We start from the raw sequence: 22,350 nt of genomic DNA, 5'->3' as shown, positions 1-22,350 counted from the left end.
ACGGATACTGAGATGGCTCAAGGGTTGAATCTGAGGTCGATAGAAACAAAGGTTTTCAGAGTATGTCAGATGCTTTGAATTAGTTGCAACATATTTCATTAAGTCTAATTTTCATATAAACTAAGGAAATTATTTATAGCAACCTTTAAATCAACAGCCTGAAACCCAGATATATGTGTTTGATGTTATCTGGGCATTCGTTGCTGCATTTACTGTATGGGTTGTTTTTGGCATAATGGTGGTAATATTTTTAGAAGGATTTTTAAGTGTTAGTGCTTACATTGCTCCTACTCTGTTAGACTTACAGCTTTACACTGATCAAGTGAAAATGCTTTCCATACACAGTTTTGGTGACAGGAATCTCTGTACTTTAATTACACTTTCTGCTAGTGGTAGCATTTGCAAGACTCTGAAATTTCACAATTTACTGCCTTCAAGAGCCAAACCCTGACCCATCAGAAATACTTTAACAATTGAGGGCTAATACTCCTTGGTGCGATGCTCTGGGACAGAGTCCAGCCAGGTGCAAGAAAGTCTTCCTTCCTTCTCAATTCGAACTCTGAACATATATGTATCTAGGACTGTGCTTGCATATTTGCATGTCTTTGGGGAGAGGACACAGTGTGAGGTTTATTCATGCAGAAACTGGTGTGGACTGCTTGTATTAATGGTAACAATTTCCTTAATGGTAAACAACATCATCTCAAAGTTTACTGTATGATAGGAAAAATATTTTGAATGAAAGCTATTGCTGTATCATAATTAGGGTCTGTGGAAGAAGGAAGTAGTCAGTCAGTAAATGCAGGAAGGCTTGTGTGCTCTGTGAGACTCTAGGTTAGGAAACTGAACCCTTTAAAAGAGTACAGGGACTTCATTCAGTTTATAGTAGTGCCAGTCTCCAGTGGTGGAGATTCTGCAGTCTCTATAATGAAATGGTGCTTAATTAATCCTTCCAGTTGAAATTTTTCTGTGAAGTATAATATTATAACATAAATCTTCCATACTGCAACTTTGGCCCACTGTCTCCTGTCCAGTCCACAGTGCACATAGGAACACTTTTATACCCTTCTGTACATTATCTCTCTGAGATACTGGCATCCCCTTTGTTATTTTCAAAGTGGTACCATGATTCGAATCTCCCTCTTTGATCGTGTTTCTAGAGCACTGTCTCCTGTGCATGGTTTTCACATGTACCTGTGTCCAGAAGTGGATGCAGTGCTCCAGCTGAATGTGAGAGTTACTGATGCGATTTGCAGACTACCTTCTGTTTTATACCTACTTGCACAATAGTTATGTTTTGTTAACTTCACCTCTTTGATGTCTCATGTTAAATGAGATCCACTGTCACTGCTCCAGATTCTGTGTGTAATTACTACTTCCGCATTAGTTACTCAGGCTGTGTTTGTGCAGGTGGTTGTTCTGTTACAAATGAAGGACATTGCACCGATCCCTATGACATTGCATCCCACCTTTTCAGACCCTTCCCCAAGTGTTAGTATTTTTCTGTAATCCTTCCCTCCATATTCTTGCTGCCTTTCCCAGCTTGATGTTACCTGTGAATATAATCTCTCTATCCCATCATCTACCTCATGCATAAAAACATAAATTGGAACAGTACTTAGGAAAGATCTTGCAGATTCTCACTCAATAGATATCACAACCTAGCCAGTGAACTGCTTGAGTACAGTCTTCGAACCAATTTGGCACATCTCCTATAGCAATTTCTTGTAGACAATATTTTCCTAGCTTGAAGAATTGTCCAACACCTTAGAAAAAACAAGCAAAATTGCAACCACCACTTCTGCACACAGAGCCTGTTTGTAGAAGGAAATTAAATGGGTTTGACAAGGTTTTTATCTTGACAAATCTATACTGATTGCTACTGCTGCCTTGATTATTTTATGGGTGTTTATGAACAGTGGGTTTGAATTCTTGTGGAGCTTTTCCAGGAAATGAAACTGAGTTGACTTGTTAGGCATTTTTTCAGCTCCTCCTTGTTCTGCATTTTACAGCTCAGAAACTATTGGTTTATTTCTAGTTTTCTGGCATCTGACACACCCTCCATAATCCTCAAAGATAACAACTGCTCTGAGATTGCTTCAGTAATTTCTGCAAGTGCCTGGGGGTGAGTGCATCAGGCCTTCCTTCTCTAGGCACCCCAGGTTTATATGCAGGCAGCATGGCCTGTTGTGTGACCCCTTGAAGGTCTGAGGGCAAAACCTACATTATCAGCTCTTTCCATCTGTTTCAAAAAAGCAAATTCTCAAGGAGAATATGGGGGATGAAAGAAGAAAGTTGCCACATACTTTGTTCAGAGTATCTAGTTCTGTTTATTGCATGTAATGATAATCCAGCAAAATAGCAGGTAGAAAGGCACATCAAATGGGAAAGCACTCTGGTATGCAGCTTCCCTGCAGTGGTGGCTGCAGCCTTCCTCAGAAACAAGCCTCACAGCCCAGTTCTGGGCACCCTAGTGCTGTGCCAGGAGGCATGGGATTTAGGTAATGCCACAAATGAGTGAGATAGATCCTGGTTTTGTGGGGCAAAACTCTCAACATGAAAATAGTATTTTGTCAGACGCTGTAATTTTCCCTTAGCTGAGAGAAATACAGGAGGTGAGGAGAGAACTTAATCTTTGTTACTCCGAAGTCCAATGGCTAAGAGCACAGGGGCTAGTAGTGCTAGGGGCAGAGCTAGTGGAGACCAGCTCCCATCACCAAGGAGCAATAACTAGCTCCCCAGTGCCTTCCAGTCAGATTTTTGTCAGATCCAAGTTCACTGAGTCAGTACCTTTCAGTTTTCTGTAGGGGTCATTAGAACATGAAAACTTTAAAAACCTAAGAGATCAGAAGCAAAGTTACTAAGAAATCCTGAGTCTCCGCAGTGATCACTATAGCCTTTTCTATAAAACCCATCTAAAAATACATGTAATATGAACCCAAATCTCCAAACACTAAATGTTTCATACTTTACCAGAAGAAAAGCAGCTTTCAAGTTAACTGACTGAGCTTCAGGTCACTGGCATCCTAGTGAAAACATTGTTCTAAAGAACATGCTTTTTTTTAACTAATGTTTATGAGAATGTAGGAAATAAATATCTTTGAGTATGTAAATATAAGCACAGAATGTTTTAACTACTCCTTAAGAATTTATTTGCCTATTAAAGCACTGTGGCAGGAGGCCGTAAAAGTACACTCAGGACGTTTTAGACCCAATAAGAGCTATATTAATATTTAAATAAGTACAAGCCTCTTCTAGTATTTCAGAAGCATTCATCACCCCATAATAGTAATTTACTTAAGTCAGTCCTTAACTCTATAATGCTCTGTCAGACCATTAGTGACAAATATTTCCTAAGGGGCAGTGACAGTCAGTATGGGGCTCAGTATGGGGCTGACTTCGTTTCTGATTTTGTTCTTTCTCCAGTGGCTCCTCAGGTTGTAATTTCTTGGTGGTGTCCCAGAACAAAGAATCTTCAGTTACAAGCCCTTTAAAAAAGAGGTTTAGTTTCCTCTCTGGCTTTGTCCATTTATATGTACACATGCTAAGGATCCTGTGTATAAAAAGTAGGTGCTTTCTTTTAGTTACAAAGCTTTCATATGTAGCCCAAGTTACAGCTTCTCTCCTTAGCTGTGAAAATAGGAATCTCAGACCTTGCCTGCTGGCAGCAGGAAAATAGCTCAGCTGAATGTAAGATATACTTATATTTGCATTAATTTACACACAGGTGATGGTATAATAGCAATACATCTACTGCATGTTTGGTTCAGGACTCTGTGGTATCTGTAGCTTAGCATCAATGTAACTGGGCATCACAGAGAACCAAAATAATATGAGTGCTTTTTCATAGATTCTGAAACTGAGACTATCAGATCAGGTTGATTTACTGGGTCTGCACACCAGCTCTCCCCCTCACCCTTGAACCTCCTTCTGTGTTTTTCCCTTTAGACCTTGATTTCATTGGCACAGACAGATGCATACCATTAAAGAATCCACATACCATCCTTTCTCAGTAACGACTCTCTTGTCTAGGTGCCGGAGCTTTTCACAAAACCTTATTTTATCTACAGCTTGCTTCTGAAGAAAAGTATAATGATTAATAAAGCAAACTTGTAATAATTGTGATTTTTAAAAAGTGGCTTATTTGCAGATTCCATAAATCCGCTGTGTGTTCATTTAGTTTATACAGCCACAGGTAGTGGATTTTAAGTTTGTATTCATCAAAGCTGCCATGTTCATGTCAGCACAGAAAACTAAATGACAAGGTTATCAGCCAGAGAGATATGAAATGATTTGCAATCTGTTAATCAGTTCATGATCTGGATTTGTGGAAAAAAGATGTGTTCCAGAGTCACTTTTTCTGGAGAAAGCATGGATAAAGAGGCAGGAATGATAAAGATTATTATGCTTTATTATGATTAAAAATTATTTGTCTGGGAAGTCTTGGCAAATTCAGTCTGTTTAAAGAAACTAATATATAAATAAAAATAGTGTATTATTATTATTGATTATTATTATTGTCTGAGTCATATAATTAAAGTAAAATGAAAGATGATTATACAAAGATTTAAAAAATATACTGTGTCATCATTTCCTGTAAGAAATGATGTTACACTTCTATTTTTTAACGATAAAATGTTAGATTTCTTCCTCCCCTCAGCTCATAGAAGCATAACTTCAGGAAGTATTGTGACCCCAATGCAAGCTGTACTTTTCAGAGCAAGTTTGGTTTAAGAAAAATTTGTTGCCGGTCATGCAACAAAAGGAATTGAAAAGCTGTCTCGCTCTGTACAGGAGCTTGATAGCAAGAAACAGCAGCATTGTGTTCCCTCCTCCTACTGCTGTCACATTTGGTTGCTTGGTAATTTTTAATCTTCATGACAAAGGATGTTTAGGATGCACTTGAGTGAGGAGTAACTTACATATGTGAAAGCATGCCATTAGTTTACATGAAAACTCCAATGGTACACAAACATGAGCTAAGACTTTTTGTGGATCCTTGTTAGTTTTATTAAATACTAGATATCTGTATATTACATTAATGTTTTTTTAATGAAAAGCATTACTTTGGGAATCTTTAGTGTTCAAATACTGAGTTCATTTTTTAATAAGATAGAGACTTCTAAGGCATTTAACTTTCTGAGCATAAACATACTCCCTTAAGAGGTGACTGAAAGAAAGCTTTTGTCTGGAATCTTGCTGGGGGTTTCACAAGCCCGAACTTGAATCTCCTTTCTTCCCATCTACCTTTGGCATTTATTATTCTGAAGTGTGACATGAACTCCTTCTTCAGTAGAATTGATTTGAATAAAAATGGCCATGCACTCTGTGCAAAGTTTGAAGGCAGGATTTGGTGGTATATTAATTACTGTTGCCAAAGCATTGATTTTATACAACAACTTTACATTATTGTTGGCTATTAGTCTGCTGATGGAGATAGAATCATATTTCAAGATACAGATGTGAATGCAAGCTGAAATTTCAGAGGCCAGTTAAATTTTAAGAGTCAAACAGAAATACGTAGCTCTTTTAGATTTTTAAGACAGACAGAAAGCAGTTTCAAGCTCTTTCAGAACACCCCAAGCTAATAGCAGTTGGGAGTGATAGCTCTCAGCCTCCCTCAGGAAGTGGTCAGCACTTCATGGGATGGAGAACATGATGGTATTTTCCAGATGAGAAATTGCACTGCATGTAGCAGGTTTTCTTCTCTGATTAGTGCCAGAATTAAAAAAAAAAAAAAAAGCTGGAGGATGAGATCATATGGATTTGTTATTTTTTTTCTATAGTTTTGGCTTTAATAATATGTTCCCTGAATATTTTTATTTTTAATAGATTCTTTATAATATCCCTGCAAGAGAAGCCATCTTTTATGAAATCCTAATAACCTGTGTTTTTCAAACTGTTTCTTGGGAATGTCAAGGCATACAGTTTGTAAGTGATTGATTTCATCCAATTTACATGAAATTAGCCAGTTATTGGAGCAAAAGAATAAAAGGGTGAGGAGAAAACTTCCCTACCCATTAGAATCACCTGTGTTTGATATTTTGGACTCTTCTTCACCCATCATATTAATGAGGGTTTTACCGATAAAATTTTAGCTGTTGCTGGATTTAAGGGGAAGCAAAAAGTTTTGAACTTAAGAAACTGTTCTTTGTTTTCTTGTACTTACCTAGCAACATTTTCATAATTATGATCGCACCTACTGGGAGCTGTTACTCAAAGCTTCAGCAGAAGTGAAGTTACACGAAACTGCTATCTCCTGGCTGTTGCGAGGGCCAGAAAGCGCAAGTCAGTGTGGCTGTTGTGCACTTCATGCAAAGTGTGAGTGATGGCTTGAATGAAACTGCCATCTCCTGGCTGCTCGAAGTGCCAGATTGCAAGTCAGTGCGGCTGCTGAGCGCTGTATGCAAACTGTGAGTGATGGCTTGTAAATACACATAAGTGCCTTTTAAAAAACTTCTTCTCTCTGACAAAGACCTTTAATCTGTGTTCGCATAGAGCAGCGGAGACATCCAGCGGCCAGTGTCTTCAGCGACTGACAAATGGCAGCCTGCATTCTGGCTGCCTAACAAAGGAAAGGCTGATGTGAAAACAGGCATGTTTAGGAAATGGATTGGTGGATTTAAAGGGGTACTGGCCTTGAGCTGCTATTAAACATATAAGTTGTGGCAATTCTACTGAAGCCAGCAGTATTCAGGTACTCATATAAACCACCTGATTAAGTGCTTTACTGAACTGAAGCCAATAGCACATTGACATCTATAGTTTAAATTGTTATGGGTGAAGATATCTTGAAGATTTTGTAGACAAATGTATATGCATTTATTTAAACTTCAAATGAAAAACTCAGTTTTGAGCAGCAGTTGAAGAAAATCATTATTAACAAAGAAACAGCAAAGGCAAGGAATTGAGAGTTATGTTGTGGTTTCCCAAAGGGGTTTTGACTAGACTTCCACAGTGATCAGAGGATACAGAAATACCCTCAATTGGGAAAGACTGTCTACCTTGCAATATGCAGGGATTTGAAGCAGGCACAATTGTTTATAGATGCTTTATTTAATTATGTCTCTGTAATCATGTTTGTAGGATTTCACCAATGCCTGTAAAAGCTGTAATCAAAGCAGCACCATCTGAACCCCAGGGCAGAAAATATTTTAAGTATCTATGAAGTAATGAACATGAAGTAATAAATGTCAACAAAACAAAAAAGGAAGTGTTCCTTATTCACTGGAGTGAAGAATGGAAAATGGTTTTTTGTTGTGTTTTTTTTTTGGGGGGGGGGGGGGGGATAATATGAGCCAAAATACTAAAAGTTTATAAGAAGTTAAGAAAACTGAAAGGGGCAAAGTAAAAAAATAAACATAACTCTTTCTGGTTATTGTCAAGAGATGTTCCCAAGCCTAATAAGGACAAAGTTTCAAAAGAGACTCAAGTAAAACATCACACCACATTAGTATTTCTGCTGGAAAGACCAATGTAGTTACATGATAATTATTTCCTGGAAAATGTTTGCATATTGTTACTTAGAAATCTGGCAAAAGGTAACTGCTGTAAAAAGCTTTATTGTGCCTGGCCCCTTCAAAACCTTGTTACTGTCCATCAGTAGAAAACCAACCTGATTCAGGATCAGTTTTTCGTGATGAACCTGATAGCCTCCCTTGCTAAATTTCAAAGCTTGAACTAATGGTCTGGTATTAATAACTGAGCCAACACATTCTATTATCCTAAACAGTGAAACCTTAAATAAAGTAGTTTTGTTTTCTTGAAAGCTTTGTAGGGAATGTGGTATTTTTCATTTCCCTACGCATTTTCCTTCCTTGTTTATGAAGCTGCATAAACAAAGTTGCCTGTATTTAGTACTACACCAGCACTTACCGTGCACACCCGGCTCCACAGGTGATCACTGTCGATACTTTTTAGCACTGAATTGTCACATTTAGGTCTGTGTCTGGCACAGTGTATCACTCTTAAGTCTGCAGTGTAGCTGTCAGCTCGCAGCCACAGCAGTATGCAAAAGAATAGGCTTCTGCTAGTAGTGTACTGGACCTGTCTTCATTTTCCTGTATGTACACTTGTCCGAAGCACTTCCTATATGAAAATAAACACGTAAACAAACTTTGGTTTCACAAAACTATAAGTTCTGCCTTAGTGAATGCAGTACTTATTACATCTCCTGATTGGAAGAGGCCACTACTTTATTTAGATGGCATCAGTTTATAGACTTACTATACTTTTACTAACAACTATAGTGGATACAGAAGCTTGAGACTTGCCGAACTCCTCACCAAAACCATCTTTCCTCCTCCGTCCTGTTGGCTTCTATGAGATAACCAAGAATGTCAGTAACCTGCAAGTCTATTGCTGAAATTCTACAGCCTTGATAAGCTTTAACTGAAGTAGATGTTACGTGGATACACATTAGCACATCTCTTGAAAGTTTTTCCAGCGTCTGCTATGCCCCATTACACTTCCTTAAAGCAGATTCGTAGGTTTTATCATGAACAAATACTGAATTACAGTCCATGGCAAGCTAGGCCATGAAAATAACTGAGCTATATGGAGACGACTTTTTCCTGGAACAATTGTTTCTGACACATCGTAGATGAGTGTATCTTGGCTAGTAATGGAGAAACACTGAATTTGACTTTACAAGGCAGTGTGCATACAGAATGAAGCCTAATTTAAATTCACTTAATCCCATAATGTGGTATTAGCATGAATGTGGTATTTGCTTGCCAAGAGTGTGCATGCCACTTCTCTATGGGCACCCTCAAGGCATGTTTCTCAAATTACAGAGCTTGTTATTAACTATTTTTAGATGTTTAGGCAAACTTACAAAAACTGACAAATGTTAAAAGCATTCTGTAATGTTCTGCAGAGACTAGAGCAGCCACATAGATAACAACAGGGATTCTGGATCTCACATTAAATTACGATTTGGACTGAGTAACCATCAAGGAGAGTTTGTACATTCCAGTTCCTACCTCACGGCATGGGGAAATTGAAATTTCTTTGTTGATTCAGTGCTACAGCTAGCATTGTCTGTGGCAGGAGGTTCAATGTGCATGCAGAAAGACACAGTATGTGCTCCAAGAAGCTTGCGATCTCAGGAGCTGAAAGTAGGAACTTAACTACATTTTGTAAGGGCAGTAAGTGTATGGTTGTGTGCAATGTCAGTAGTTTACTGATCAGTTGCATTTTGTTTTGATTTGCGCATTATTTCCTGACGTGTTTTTTTGTTTTCTGGTTCTGTGGCTATTTTTGGTTCCCCTTTGAACAGCTGAATACATTATTTAGCAAATGTATTGCAGTTGGAATGCTCTTTCTTGTGACATTTTTTCCTAAGAATATCATTAGAATGAAATTCTGTGCGTTGGCAAGCTGCCTGCTGGCTGTTCACTGCATCTCCTCAAGCTCACTGCTGAGCTGTTCTACCACCAGCTTCACCTGCGATTCCACTGTTCTGTTTTCCTCTTCACTGCACTTCCCTGGGCTAGAGGTCGATGGAGATGGCAGAATACACTGGAAGAGGAAGGTGAAGGAAGGGAATAGCTGACGTGAAGTCCAGAAGGACCCCCTGCTCAGGTCTGGAGCTCTTCAGGGAGGGGAATTCCTTTTAGGCCTTCTGCAGAGGGAAGACCCAAGATCAGGAGAGGAAAGGAACTGAGTGGAGGGAGGGAAACCTGGGCTCTGAAGTGGTGGGAGGTGGAACCCGTGCCTCTTCCTCCTGCTGTTAGGGGTTGTGTCAGCTGTGACCAGCACCAAGGGACCTGCTGCAGGCCATGGTCTTGGGAGGTTGCTGCCAAGTGCCTCTGAGCACGGCGTAAGGAGCAATGTGCTTGATTTGGCTCAAGAACTTCCTTTGAGTAAAGGTTTAACATTTGGAAATATTCCCTCTGAATGAAACGCAAGCAGGTAAAAAGGTTCTGCAAGTAGGAACGTTTCCGAAATGGGAATGCCTTTTTTAAAAGTGCTCAGTGTTTGGAGATGGGCTGGGTAGTTCCTGAGGACGTGGATTTCTGACGCTTCAATGACACCAGTGAGGGCCAGCATCTCGCCCTCTGTGGAGGGCAGAGCTCTCGCACAGGTGCGCGGCTGTGCCGGGCGGGGGAGCACCGTGCAGGGTCACTTCCAGCGCCCCGTGGCGTTCCGCGGAGCTCGCCCTCCTTGGCCCCCGCGAGGCAGAACTTTCCAGAGCGCGGCCGTGAGGCGGGAGCGGGGACCCGAGCGCGAGCTCCCTCGCGGGCGGGAGCGGCCCTGTGGAGAGGCGCGAGCTGCTCGGCTGCGGCTGGACCCGCGGCGAGCCCGGCAGGAGAGAGCTCAGCTGCGGCGGGTCCTCCTTCACCGTCCCTGAGCTTCGGTGCCTCATCCAGGAGCTGTCTCCATCAGCAGCTTGATGCGTTTTGGTCTGTGCCCAAGTGACCGTATTTAGGGCTCGCTCTCTTGCCCTGGGGTGCTCTGGTGCTGCTGGAGCCTGTCTGCGGCGCCGGGCCCGTCAGGCCGGTGGTGCTGCATCATCAGGGTGGCAGTGCCTTGTGTCGGGAGCACGGCATGGGCTGCCACAAACCTGTGTTTTCCTAGTTGTGAGATTAAAAGGCGTTTAGGATTGTTCTTTGAGTGTTATCTTGTGAACCCTGAGGGAGGACAGTTTTTCCCATGCTTTTTGTGCTTCCAGGAGGTGTGCTGCTGACTCAGTCAGGTTAGTGAAGAGGCGTTAGCCTAAAATGCTGCTGAAACCTAGTTTAAAATCCAGTCACTGGCTGTAATGTGGTAACATCTAAATCCCTTTTATTTTTATCTTATAAAAAAGGTTGGGTGGGTTGCACAGTTGAGTTTTTCTAATGAAACATGTACTGCACTGAAATCTGCATTTAAATAGACCGTTTAGAGGAAGTGAAATGTGTTTATTTAATTGTGATTTAAGTTTGATTAATTAGGTCACTCTAAAGAGAATATCAGCTCTACATTGATGTGTGGATTGTCCCTGCTCCTCCACTCTTGCATTCATTTTGACCATGGCTTACTTTGTGAACTTAATAGATAGCACTTCAGAAAATCATGTTTCTTCTTTTTCTACTTTTACATGTATTTGTCAGTACACATTTAATGCAAAATATATTCTGCGTGTGAATTGTAATACATCAATGAATAGAACAAATTAGTGGAAAGCAGGTTGGTTTTTGTACTTAGTGGTGTTACTGCTGGTAGTGACAGTCTTTAAGTTTTTGTTTGTCTGGAAGAGTTATGATTTCAGAATTAGTGGCCATCTGCAGGACTTTTTTGTCTTGGTAGGACATGTAAAAGGATTGCTTTATGGTAGATTTTTTTTTTTTTTGCTGCAGTATCTGCTCTGTGGTGCAGAAGAGGTGCAATTTGCAATTAAACATGAGGATTTGGTACCCTCACTGGTGAAGTGGGGGTGTGGTAGAACTGTGCTGCCTGGGTTCCTCATAAGTAAATTTCAATACAGGATTGAGGAAAAACCCAAGTCATGCAGTTTAGGCAAGCCCTGGATATCCCTGAGGTACTTAAGGCTACTTTGACGAGGACATTATAAGAAATGTAATGATTTTTTTTATTTAGATATTTTTTTCAGACTGTAAAATGAAAAATATTACATGTTACCAGGGTTATTTAACAGAGGGCACCTCCTTAAGTTAGACCAGTAATGAATATGTCTGGCAGAACCTGGGTGGTAGTATTAAATTTCACCCAAGTTTGCCATTTAATAAGGTAGGGTAAGGTGAGAATTTCCACAAAGACATAGTTGTGCTAAGGTGTGAGAATGAAAAGCAAATACATTAGGAGGACATGTAATACAGAACCTGTATAGTGAACTGTCTTAGTAACTGTGTCACACTTAAAAAGAGCCCACTTTTGAGTAGAAATGTCTCTTGCTGCAAGATAGTTTGGAAGGTCTTCACCTAGAAGCCTTACTCTGTTCCCTGAGGTCAGATGGATCCTTTTGTAAAGTCTGGGATCAGATGACATAGTACCAAAATGTTGTTTGTGTGGAATCAATCTCCTCACAGCTCATTGTTTAATTGACGTTTTATGTCTACTTGCCAAGCCAATAGTGTAGCTTGACCTACAGCTTAAGCCATAAAACATCAAGAGTTGTGGCAAAATACTGGGTAAGGGTGGGTGTCAAGATACATCTGAGGTTAATAAGCAGTAGAGTGCTTTTACTAGTGTGGTATCTTGTTTTACAAGGGAATTCTAAAATGTGTTTTTCTGCCGTAATTTATGCATAGTAAATACACAGTGCTTACATAAAACTGTAATGGGAAATGCCTCTTATTCAATAGGGGCAATTCAGTTAGCAGATTTTTCTCTTCTTAGGTGAAAGGTTTTTTTTTTTCAGATGTCTGGGAACATTGTCTTTAGGGAATAGTAATTTTTATATTACTAACCAAGACAGTGCCTTATATAGTTGCTCATCAGAAGAAGCAGAATATCAAAGGGCAGAGTGCGAGATACTAGTATGAACTTTTATTCTAGTATACAATGTTAAAGTTTTTATTTATTTAAGCTTTTTTTTTTTTTTCTGGGGTACTGGTTAAAGCCAGTGCTCTTTGTATGAGCAGGAACAGTTCCTAATAAGAAAGAACAAAAGCAGAAGTTATGAAATAGGGATCATATTTAACAGAGCAAGTAAGCTTAGCCTGCTTGTGGTTGTTAATAAGCTGCATTAGCAATGCAGTAGGCTTCCCTATCAAATCAGAAATAAAGGAAGAGGTAGGTCCATGAAAGAATAATATGCTTCAGCAGAAATAGTATTTCTTCAACTTTATGAGTAGCACAGAACTTCAGTTGGGATCTGCATGGCAAACGGAGAATTTCCAGAATAAATATTTTAAAGGATCAAAGCCAAACGTGAGATACTAGGAAGAGTACAGGAATGTGGGGCTTCAGGATACTTAGAACTAAAGGGAATCAACATAGAAGATAAGGACATTTCAGAAGCCCAAAATGGCTAGTTTGGCTTGATTTTAGGGAATGGGAAGATAAGTAAATGTATGCTGCAGAGGTGCTGCTTGATAGCTAGTGTTGCAGATTGTAAAAATAGGATACTTCAGACACAGTAAAGGACAAGTTGTTTTCAGTTATAATGAATCACTGAAACTGAATTGTATTTATTTGATAATTCTGAAATAGTTATGTGTTAACTGACTAAGCTGCTAAGAAAAATTCTCAGCTTATCATTAAAACTAACTTATACTTGGAGATTGAACCTGTGAGAAATACCTTTGGAATGATAAAGCAGTTAATCTGTCTTAAAGAAGTAGCTAATGGAAAAAATACCTAGTTGAGCATGGTGTGCATATTCTCTGCAAAAAGGGAACTAAGAAAATAGATCTTTGACTTCACTTAAAATTAGTAGAGGTTTTGAGGGTTTTATCAAAAGATTTCCAGACACAGTAGATGATGTGTACAAGTGGCATTAAATAGCTGCATAAAAGGAAATCTAAGATCCAAAATTCAGCAGTGCTGGAGATCTGCACTAATCCTGTGTCTGCACAGGATGTGACTGAATTTGAGCTGAAAAGTTTGATACTCCTACAGAAAGTAAATGTTAAATATGTATTTGAAATAATTGCATTTATTTGTTTTGGCTATTTTTTATGTCTTAGCTGAACATTCAGAAATATACTCCAGTAGAAAATCCTGGGAATACCATATTTTAGTGGCTAGCGAAGGTATATAACATCTTTGAAAGGTTAAGTGGTTTCATTTACATTATAAGGTATGAACTGAAGCTTGGTGAGCTCAGGGGAATTTGAGTTTTTAATTATGGCAGCCAGGAATGTATTGTCAAAAGAAAAAGGAATTCTGTTTGTACCTCACTCTCACTGTGTAACAGTGCTACTCTGGATTGGAAAGAAACTCAAGGTACTGTTATTTCAGTTGGCAAATAGGGGAAATGAATTGTGTGCAATTTCAACATGACAGATGATTTGAAATAGAAGGACTACAGGTGTGTGTTAACAAACTTGATAGCTTAAGTGTAAAGCATTAGGCTGTATCTGTTTAAGTAACAGATTTTTTTAATGGAGAGTGGTTTTTGTCTTCTGTGTTATTCTCACCCAGAAATCAGTGGACTGATTTCCTGTCTGGTTCTTGCATGTCTACAGAGATCATGAGAGATGTTATTTTCTTGATTTTCTCTTGAACTAAGGAATAGCTACCAAAGTGTAATCTGTAGAAATGAAGAGGAAATAATGGAATTTTTAAACATTTGCATCTAGCTTGTTTTATGTGTTTCTTAATGCTAAATGTTAGTATGCTTATTTTATGTGAACTGACCAGGGACTGTATGTGAGCCCAATTATCCGCATGTTTCTGATTACAGTGTAATTTTGCTGCTACTTAGGTGTTATGAAATGTCGTAACATGTTGTTATGCTTTAAGAAGAATGAATTTGCCATAATTTTTATGGGACTAAAAACACTCTTGGACATTTAGGAAAATATCTGTCATTAAAAACTGAGATACTGTTAAAATTTCCATGGGGTGTATTGGAATGCTGATCTTGGAGTTGGTTTCCTAATCACCATTGATTCTGATTTAGTCATTCACATTGCATTCAGTTTGCCTATTTGTTTCTTCCTCCCAATCCCTAGTTTTAGTTTATTGGGCCTTTTCTTTTTAAAACTATTGCTGCTGCTTTGTAATGGGGATTTCTGTCTCTTTCCACAGTGAAGGGAAGTCAGAAGTGTGAGCTGAATTGCCGTGCAGTAGGCTACCGATTCTATGTGAGACAAGCTGAAAAGGTGATCGATGGGACACCCTGTGACCAGAATGGAACTTCAATCTGCGTGGCAGGGCAGTGCAAGGTAAGGCTACTATCTCTGGCAAGTCTGCCTGTGTACTGTCTATGCCACATGTAATTTCTGTAAGAGGTTGATACCACTATACCTGTGATATGGTGTCTTGAATGTTACTCTCTTTTTTCTTTTTCATTTAAGTAGATGTGAAAAATGTTAACTTTTATTATTACAGGTTTTATTTCTCAATTCATGTTTCTGTCTACTGTGAACAAGCTATGGAAGTTGTTCTGGCCACAAGGTGACTTCCAGTGAGCTTTTTCTACATATTTGGCTTTCTGTGGAAGAGATTCTAGGAAAGAATCAGAATAAAAAGATTAGAAACTTAAGTAAGAGAGAAATATATTTCTTTGATTAAACTTCAGAATGGAGACAGGTTTTTTTTCAGTCTGCAAAATAATGGTTTATTTAGTTATGTGTTTATTTTAATCGATTTTTAGCTGGTGCTACTACAGCTTTTCTGATTGGTCCACGTTTGCCATTTTGAAGGAACAGGTCTTACTGGCTGTCCATTTACCCAGCAGTGATGTTCTCTTAGAAAATACTCTAGTGAATGGTTACTTTTCAAGGGTTCAGAAGGAGCAACTGTGGCGACATTTTTCAATCTCCTGTGTAGATTCACTCTATACTGAATAAATACTCTGCTTTCTGCAACAAAATGTTAACAGTGTTTAGGAAAAAAAAGTTTGTAATCTTGCAAGTAAGGTTAGTGAAATAAATAAATTCCTAGCAAGGTCATTTTGTGCTTGGACAATGTTTCCCATATATTTTGGCAAAAGAAACAGAAGTGGGTCAGATGTGACCCATGAACTCAAAAGTGAAAGGTCAAGTTCAGTTTAAATATTTGGTTTGCCAAAGGGAATCACTTGCAAATACTGCCTTTTCCTCTGCACGTCCAGGTTCCTCTTACTTGTGCACATCTGGACAATGACATATGTGGTTTTGTTCTGTATTTCTTAGCATAAGCAAAGCCATAGCTTTGATTTTTGTTTGTGGATATGTTTTAGTTGATTTTTGTTGTGCTTTGTAGTTGATTTTAAGGCTTTCCTTGACCTCAGACCTATTCAGAAAGGGCCAGAAATTTGTTTTAATTACAATTCTGATCTATAACTCAGAAAACTGAAGAACAGATTCACTATTCTAGCTGTTGTATTTTGCCAATACTGTGCAATTACAGAAGTGTATACTAATGTGTTTGTATTGGAGGCCTGGGATGGAAGGGAAAGGCAGTGTTCAGCAGCCTAGTAGAAAAGTGTTTTGAATTCTGAAAATTGCCCATTCCCTGCATAGAATGCCACTTCCTAAAGCTGTGTATTAACAAACAACATGTTGCAAATCCTTACTGTGAATGTGTAACTTAGGATGCATAGAACTGTAGAATAACTCAGGTTGTAAGGTACTTGGGAAGGTTGTGTTTTTCAATACCCTGCTTGGAACAGAGCTTACCATATCAGATAAATATAGCCTTTTCCAGGCTGAATTTTGAACCCATTCCAGTGTTTGAGCAACATTATGGTTGATTTTTTTTTTTTATCTCGTATTTGGCTGAAATTCCCTGTATTGCAGCTTCTGCCCTGAATCTCTCAACCTAGCACTGCACGTCTCTGAGAATTTGATTCCATCTGCTCGTGTTGCCATCCCATTAGATGTAGACAGCAGTAAGATCCTCCCATAGCTTCTCTAAAGGGATTCATAGGCTGTAGTGGGTGTGTTTTTTTTTTCACTGTTTTTTCCGCTTTCCCATTAAGGTGTTGAAAATAGACCTAAAAATAAAAATCTTGATGTCTGTTTAAACTGTTCTTCAGTGATACTTGTGTAATGCTCAGTGAAGTGATGTAGTCTATTCTTAAAGAGTTAAATAGAACCAGTTCTGTACTGGTGCTCTGTGCTTTATAAGCAGTAAGTTATGATGAGAAAGCCAATATTAAGCAGGTAAAGGCAGTTCTTACTTTGTGCACTTTCTAGTGGTTCTTGCTACAGCAGGGTAAAATAAGAGCTGGGAGAAGTTGGGGAAGTTGGCAGAGTCCTTTCATGCAGTAGTATTAACTGTACTTGTGCAGAAAGGTGAATGTTGGAGGCTGTGGGAGGCACATATATAAATATTAAAAGGGTTTTATTCCTCTTTTGAAGAGGCACCAAATTCAGACATTTTCCAGCTTCTTGTTGTTAGTTCTTTTGGTCTGTAGCAAATTACTCCTAATTCATTACTTGTAAACTTAGTAAAATTGTGAGGTGGATGGCAGCTGAAAGAGGCTTGACCTGTTTGACACTGTAATAGTTACACTGAGATTTTGTGTGGGACTAAACCACATTTGACTTTTGGTTTCGATGTTTTGAGTTAGTGTTCAAGGAAGTATTTGGAGATACACATGTCAAACTAAAGGAAAATACAGTATTACAGCTTCATTGTGCTTTGGAGAACAGTCATTACTGACTCGGTTGTTCTTATTTCAGTAATTTCTATGGTTCAAGATTAGAAAGTCAGTGTTACATTTTTGGTGAAAATATACTTCTCAGTAGTCAATAGCATGTTTGCATTTGAGGGAAGTTGGTAATGTTATGCCAGATGAGATATGCTTCATTCTTCTTCTTAAAAGTATTTTATATTTCAGGTTAGATTCTTCTGTTGGAACAAAATTACATCTTCTCCATATATAAAATATCATGTGCTCTGATGAATAAATCTGATACACAAATGAGTAAGTTGCATATATTGCCCATCTCTTTGGACTCTTGAGACTTTGCATCCCACTTGCTTAGACAGCAGAAGTATTAAAAATAAATAATTTTACTCAACAGTTATGTTATACACTGTAGAGTGAACACAGATGTAGCTGAAGGATATAATAATTAGAGAATCAAATAGTTTGTTGTGTCAGATGCTTAAGAGAATATTTTTCTGAAAACTTGTCAGAATTTACAGTTAACAAAATGTTTCTCAAGTAATGGAGCGTATTCAAATCTTTGAAGCAGGTGCTCTTCCTTAACTGCATGTTGTTTTTACTTTTTAAAGAGATAAAGAGTCTATCGAATTTATGGTCTCTGTCACCCTCTGTTGGACTTTTTGGTGCATTACCAAAACAATAACATCCTTGCGTGAAAAAAAAAGATCTCTTTTTTTCCCAGGACCATTGTTTCTAGTTGGTATTTTCATCTTACCTTATTCTTAGAAACAAAAGATGAAAAGTGTTGCTATAATAAGAATTATAAAAATAATTTTGAAACACGGTAAAGAATGTAATAAATACAGGCTTACCTTCATCTAAAATAAAAATTAAACATATATGAAATAAGGTATTACTCACTTCTCTTTAATCATTAAAACATTTTCTAAAGCAACCACAAGTAACATGAAGTTCTCAATATATAAAATGCAGTCACTCTTAACACTGAAAATACATTAAAGAAAAGTTGTTTTAAAGTCAAAACCAGAATATTTAATTCATTCTCTCCTTTCTGAATCATTAACCAGTGTTAGATAGAATAGCTTTTTAAAGCTAGATCATTGTTTAATCTTATCAGCAAAGATAAACAATGGCATAAGAGAGATTTTAAAAACAGTAGGCTGTACAAAAGTTCTTCTTAAAGCCTGATTGTTGTGGCTATTGCAGTGCCATGCTGGAAGTTCAGAACAACATACTTCTGAGTACCTCTAAATAGCATCCTAGTAACAATTTCCTTACTTTCAGGGTGTAGACTCTGAATTCTAATGAAACAACTCCTTTTGAAAGCAATTAAATAATTCTAAAATGAAACTAGGCAAAACAGGAAGAACTGGGTGACATTCTGTCTGTGCAGAATCAAGAAGTATACCAATGATAATCAGTTTTATTATTTCTGTGCAAAATTGTTTTTCTGCACATTTGAACTATTTCTGATGTTTAGAATGCGAATGAACTTTTTCATTGACGTTCCACTATGGCGTTCCACTTTCTTTATTCAAATTCTTTATGTTATTATTACTAATATATATGCCTTGAAAATGTTTCAGTGTTATTGAGTATGTATTGTTTGTTTTAATACATTTGCTACCCCTCTCCTAACTAAATTTTCACAGTACTGTTAAGTTAAAGAATGCCTGTGAATGGGGCTTCTTCAACTTGCTGTTTAGCCAGAAATGCGCCTTAGTGTGTCCTTGTTTTGCAGTGGTTTTCCTGCTTATTTTAAATCAATGTGTCCTTATATTTCTCCTGGAGCCAATGGGATGATCCTGCTCACTAGCTTTTCAATTTAGAAGATAAATGCAAGTAGGATATTAAGCAGTTTTTAATATATGACGTATGAGAGAAGAATGCTCTTAATTTTGGCCTTCATTATAGTTTACGAAGTACCTGTAGGGAAGTATGTTGCAGGTGTGTTTTTGCATGTATCTAAAACACTTCCTCTAGAAGAGGTCTTTCCCAGTATTTTGTCAAGTGTGAGCACTGATTCACTGTAGTTTTGGAGGCAGAAAAAAGTTTTGTGAGCTGTGAAGCAAATTGATTTTGGGGAGCGGTTAGTTACCACACAGTGGCGCACTTTACAATTATTTGACGTTCACATAAAACTTCATTTGTGTGGGGACTGTAAATATCTTTTAAAGGTACCTGAAACTATTATTTTAACTGTCTCCTCATTTTTATATAAAATTTTTCTCTGGCATTGTAGTTTATTTTCATCTTCCAGTTCTGAAGTTAATTGAGAATGTCTGTGCAGTTTAAAAATGTACACTGGAAGGAACTCAGTAGCAAAGTAACTGGCAGTAGAGATATTTTTTTTTTTCTTGCCTTTAAAAAAAGAAAATTGTATCATGTGCTGAAATCCTTAAAATCTTCATAGGAGGTAACTTAAGTCAGCTATAGGAAGCATAGCCAAGCATGCTAAATTTCCATCGGCAAAACATGACTAAGCAAGGTACTCTCTTTTGGAACTCTGCTGATCTGCACTTGTGTCCAGGTAGCAGACCTATAGGTGGCATTATTGCTTTAAGTTGAGGAAGTCTTAGTGCCTGTAGGATCAGAGTAACAGATAAGGACAACTGTGTACTTCCTGTATGTTAAGGTTATTCTCCTAATTCATATATGTTGTAATATAGAGTTGGAATGTGGTTGTTCTTGTAAGGGTAAGGAATCTGTTTACTGTAGGAATCTCAACTTAGTTGTGTAATGTTTATTGCTTACGCTGGAAAAAAAAAAGTCTGGGGTGGATTCAGTTTGTCTGTGTGTGTGTGCTTTCCTAAAGTTAGAGCCAGACTTCTCTCCTTTCTCTGTTCTATTTAGTTTATAGGTTCTCCTGATCAAATACTGTACAGAGCTAGATTCTGTGAAGCTTTTCTCCTTATTCCTTAGGCAGTACAGTGTTTGGTTGGGGTTTGGTTTTTTTTGGTTTGTTTGGCTGTTTTTTTAAATGAATAATGTTGTAAGGAAGAACCTAATACCTGGATTAATGTAGCAGAAGCAAGGGGACATCAATATCTATATCTGTCCTTCAGCTGAATTACAGAAAATGTTTGTGGTTGCTTGTTCATCAAGATTGGTGTGAAGCACTGTTTGTATTTGAGGAAGACCGATGTAATGAACTGCTTCTAGTTACTTGACTTATTCCTAAAATGGGCCCTTGAAATAGTGAATTACATGTGTTGTTTTTACCATGGAATCTGCTGCGTTAAGAAGTTATATGCCGCATAAAATTGTTACCAGGGCTTTGCCCAGGATATTGCACACAGGATATGCTCAGTAGAAGTGGAGAACTAGGTTATGAAGCCTAGTGGCATTCAAATGCTGAAATGAATTCCAGAATCAAATGAAAATTAAACCTCTAGTTTAATAGTCAAGGCTTGTCCTTATTTTTTTTTGGTTTCTATCAACAGTAGCTGAGAGCACTGTGCTCTGAGCTCAAGACCTTTTCAAGATGCATTCAAAGAGGCAAAAATCAGCATTTTACTGGATTTTTTTTTTTTTTTAATTTTCTCATACTGTATATAGAGCCTCCATTGAAGGAAACATCATTGGTCTGTAAAATATACCAGAAAAGTGAAAAAATATAGTACAGTAGAATGTGTTCTCCATCTCTCTGCCTTTTCATATGTACCATTATGGCTGTTGAAAATAGGGCTCTTCATTGCTTCTCTTCAGAATAACTTGCTAATTCCAAGCATTGCATTGGGAAACACGTGCCTGGCATTATTAAGGTGTTAATGGAAGAAACAGGTTCCTGGGAGCTAATAAATAACTCATTTTGCTACTTCTTCCCTTTGTTTGCATAGTTTTGTGTTTAATGCTTTGCAGAAGAAGCCTCTGTAAGTTTTCCTGACCTCACTGTCTAAAAAGTCTTTCTGCTTTCCTTCATTTATAAAACAACTCTAAAATAGTATTTATTTTTTCTTTTTGATATATGATCTTTGGCCATGACCTAATTTAAGCTCCTTCTGGTAGCTGATACACAGCAGGTGCAATCACTGCATGTAAAAGTTACTGAAAGGATAGCTTTACTACTGCCTTTGAACTGAGCTAACACTTATGTAAAATCTGATGATGGGAAATAGCGAAGTGAATAGCAAAGCATTCAAGTCGGTGTCATGGTTTGAGCCCAGGCACTAACAGCTGAACACAGGACAGTCAGTTATGTTCAAACAAATTGAGTAAGTACTTGGTGTCTATTATTGTTCTTCCTGTGTCTGTCAGCCTCTTGTCCTGAGAAAGACCTCATAGTCCAAATGGAATTCCTAACTTCCATGAAGCTGCTGTCTGAATCTATAGTTTTGCACTGCTTAGTCTGATTATAAATAGCCCAGTAGATATTACTAGGGTCAGATGTTACTTATGAAGGCATTTAACATACTTATCCAGCCCATATAATACATCATTTTTCCTAGTGCTGTTGTTTTTTGTGAATTTTCCCCCATTTTAATCCAGTTATGAGGGTGTCACTAAATTTGGTATCAGGGGGACAAACTTTTCTTGATTAAGTTAGTGCAGCATTGTTATGGAACAAACCCCACTGAAATAACCTTAAACAGGCATGAAAAAAATTAATAAATTTATTTATATGAGGGTGAATTTATATAAGGATCTGTATGTCAGAATCGTGTACATAGTCTCATTTTTGCTCCAGTGCTTGGAATCCCAAAGTGAGATTTCACTGTTTTATTGAACTACAGCCCAACAAGAAAAGACAAAACATAGCTCAATAACATTAAAATCTGGCTTACGTTTCTTCAGTACTGGAGAAAAATGTTACTACTGTATGTTGAAGTGTTTTCACCAGAGCTGCAGATGAAAAAGTCAAATAAAATGCTACAAAAAGCCTGATTCAACAGACTTCTTTCTTAAATAATAAAAAATACCCAACAAAACAGTGTCAAAATACCTGAGGCAAAATATCAGTCTTGGAAAATGTCCTCATCAGTATTCAAAAAATGCAATGCCTTGTAAAATTTTATTGATCATTTCAAGTTCTGTAGCTCATCAGTGGAGTGTGTAATTAAGGTCAATTGGTGCTTGTAATTGAATTAAATATATTCCTTCTTTTAGATCAAAATATC

General features: G+C 37.9%; 1 protein-coding gene across 5 annotated transcripts in view; it reads left to right on the top strand.

Annotated features, from left to right (window-relative positions):
* Positions 1 to 22,350, top strand: part of THSD4 (thrombospondin type 1 domain containing 4) — a 317,127-nt gene that overhangs the window by 141,781 nt on the left and 152,996 nt on the right. For all 5 annotated transcript variants that reach the window (XR_009742235.1, XM_061447099.1, XM_061447101.1 and 2 more), the window contains one exon: positions 14,701 to 14,837. Coding sequence is in view for 4 of the 5 variants with exons in the window: in XM_061447099.1 (XP_061303083.1) it covers positions 14,701 to 14,837 (137 nt within the window). In the remaining variant the exon portion in view is untranslated. The remainder of the gene's footprint in view (positions 1 to 14,700; positions 14,838 to 22,350) is intronic.

This window comes from Pezoporus flaviventris, unplaced genomic scaffold, assembly GCF_033815535.1.
Source record: "Pezoporus flaviventris isolate CSIRO_AGI_PZ_B2104156 unplaced genomic scaffold, CSIRO_AGI_Pfla_v1 ptg000006l, whole genome shotgun sequence".
NCBI classification, from domain to species: domain Eukaryota; kingdom Metazoa; phylum Chordata; class Aves; order Psittaciformes; family Psittacidae; genus Pezoporus; species Pezoporus flaviventris.
The sequence above is the reverse complement of the archived record's forward strand: the minus strand, read 5'-3'. Positions and strand labels throughout refer to the sequence as shown.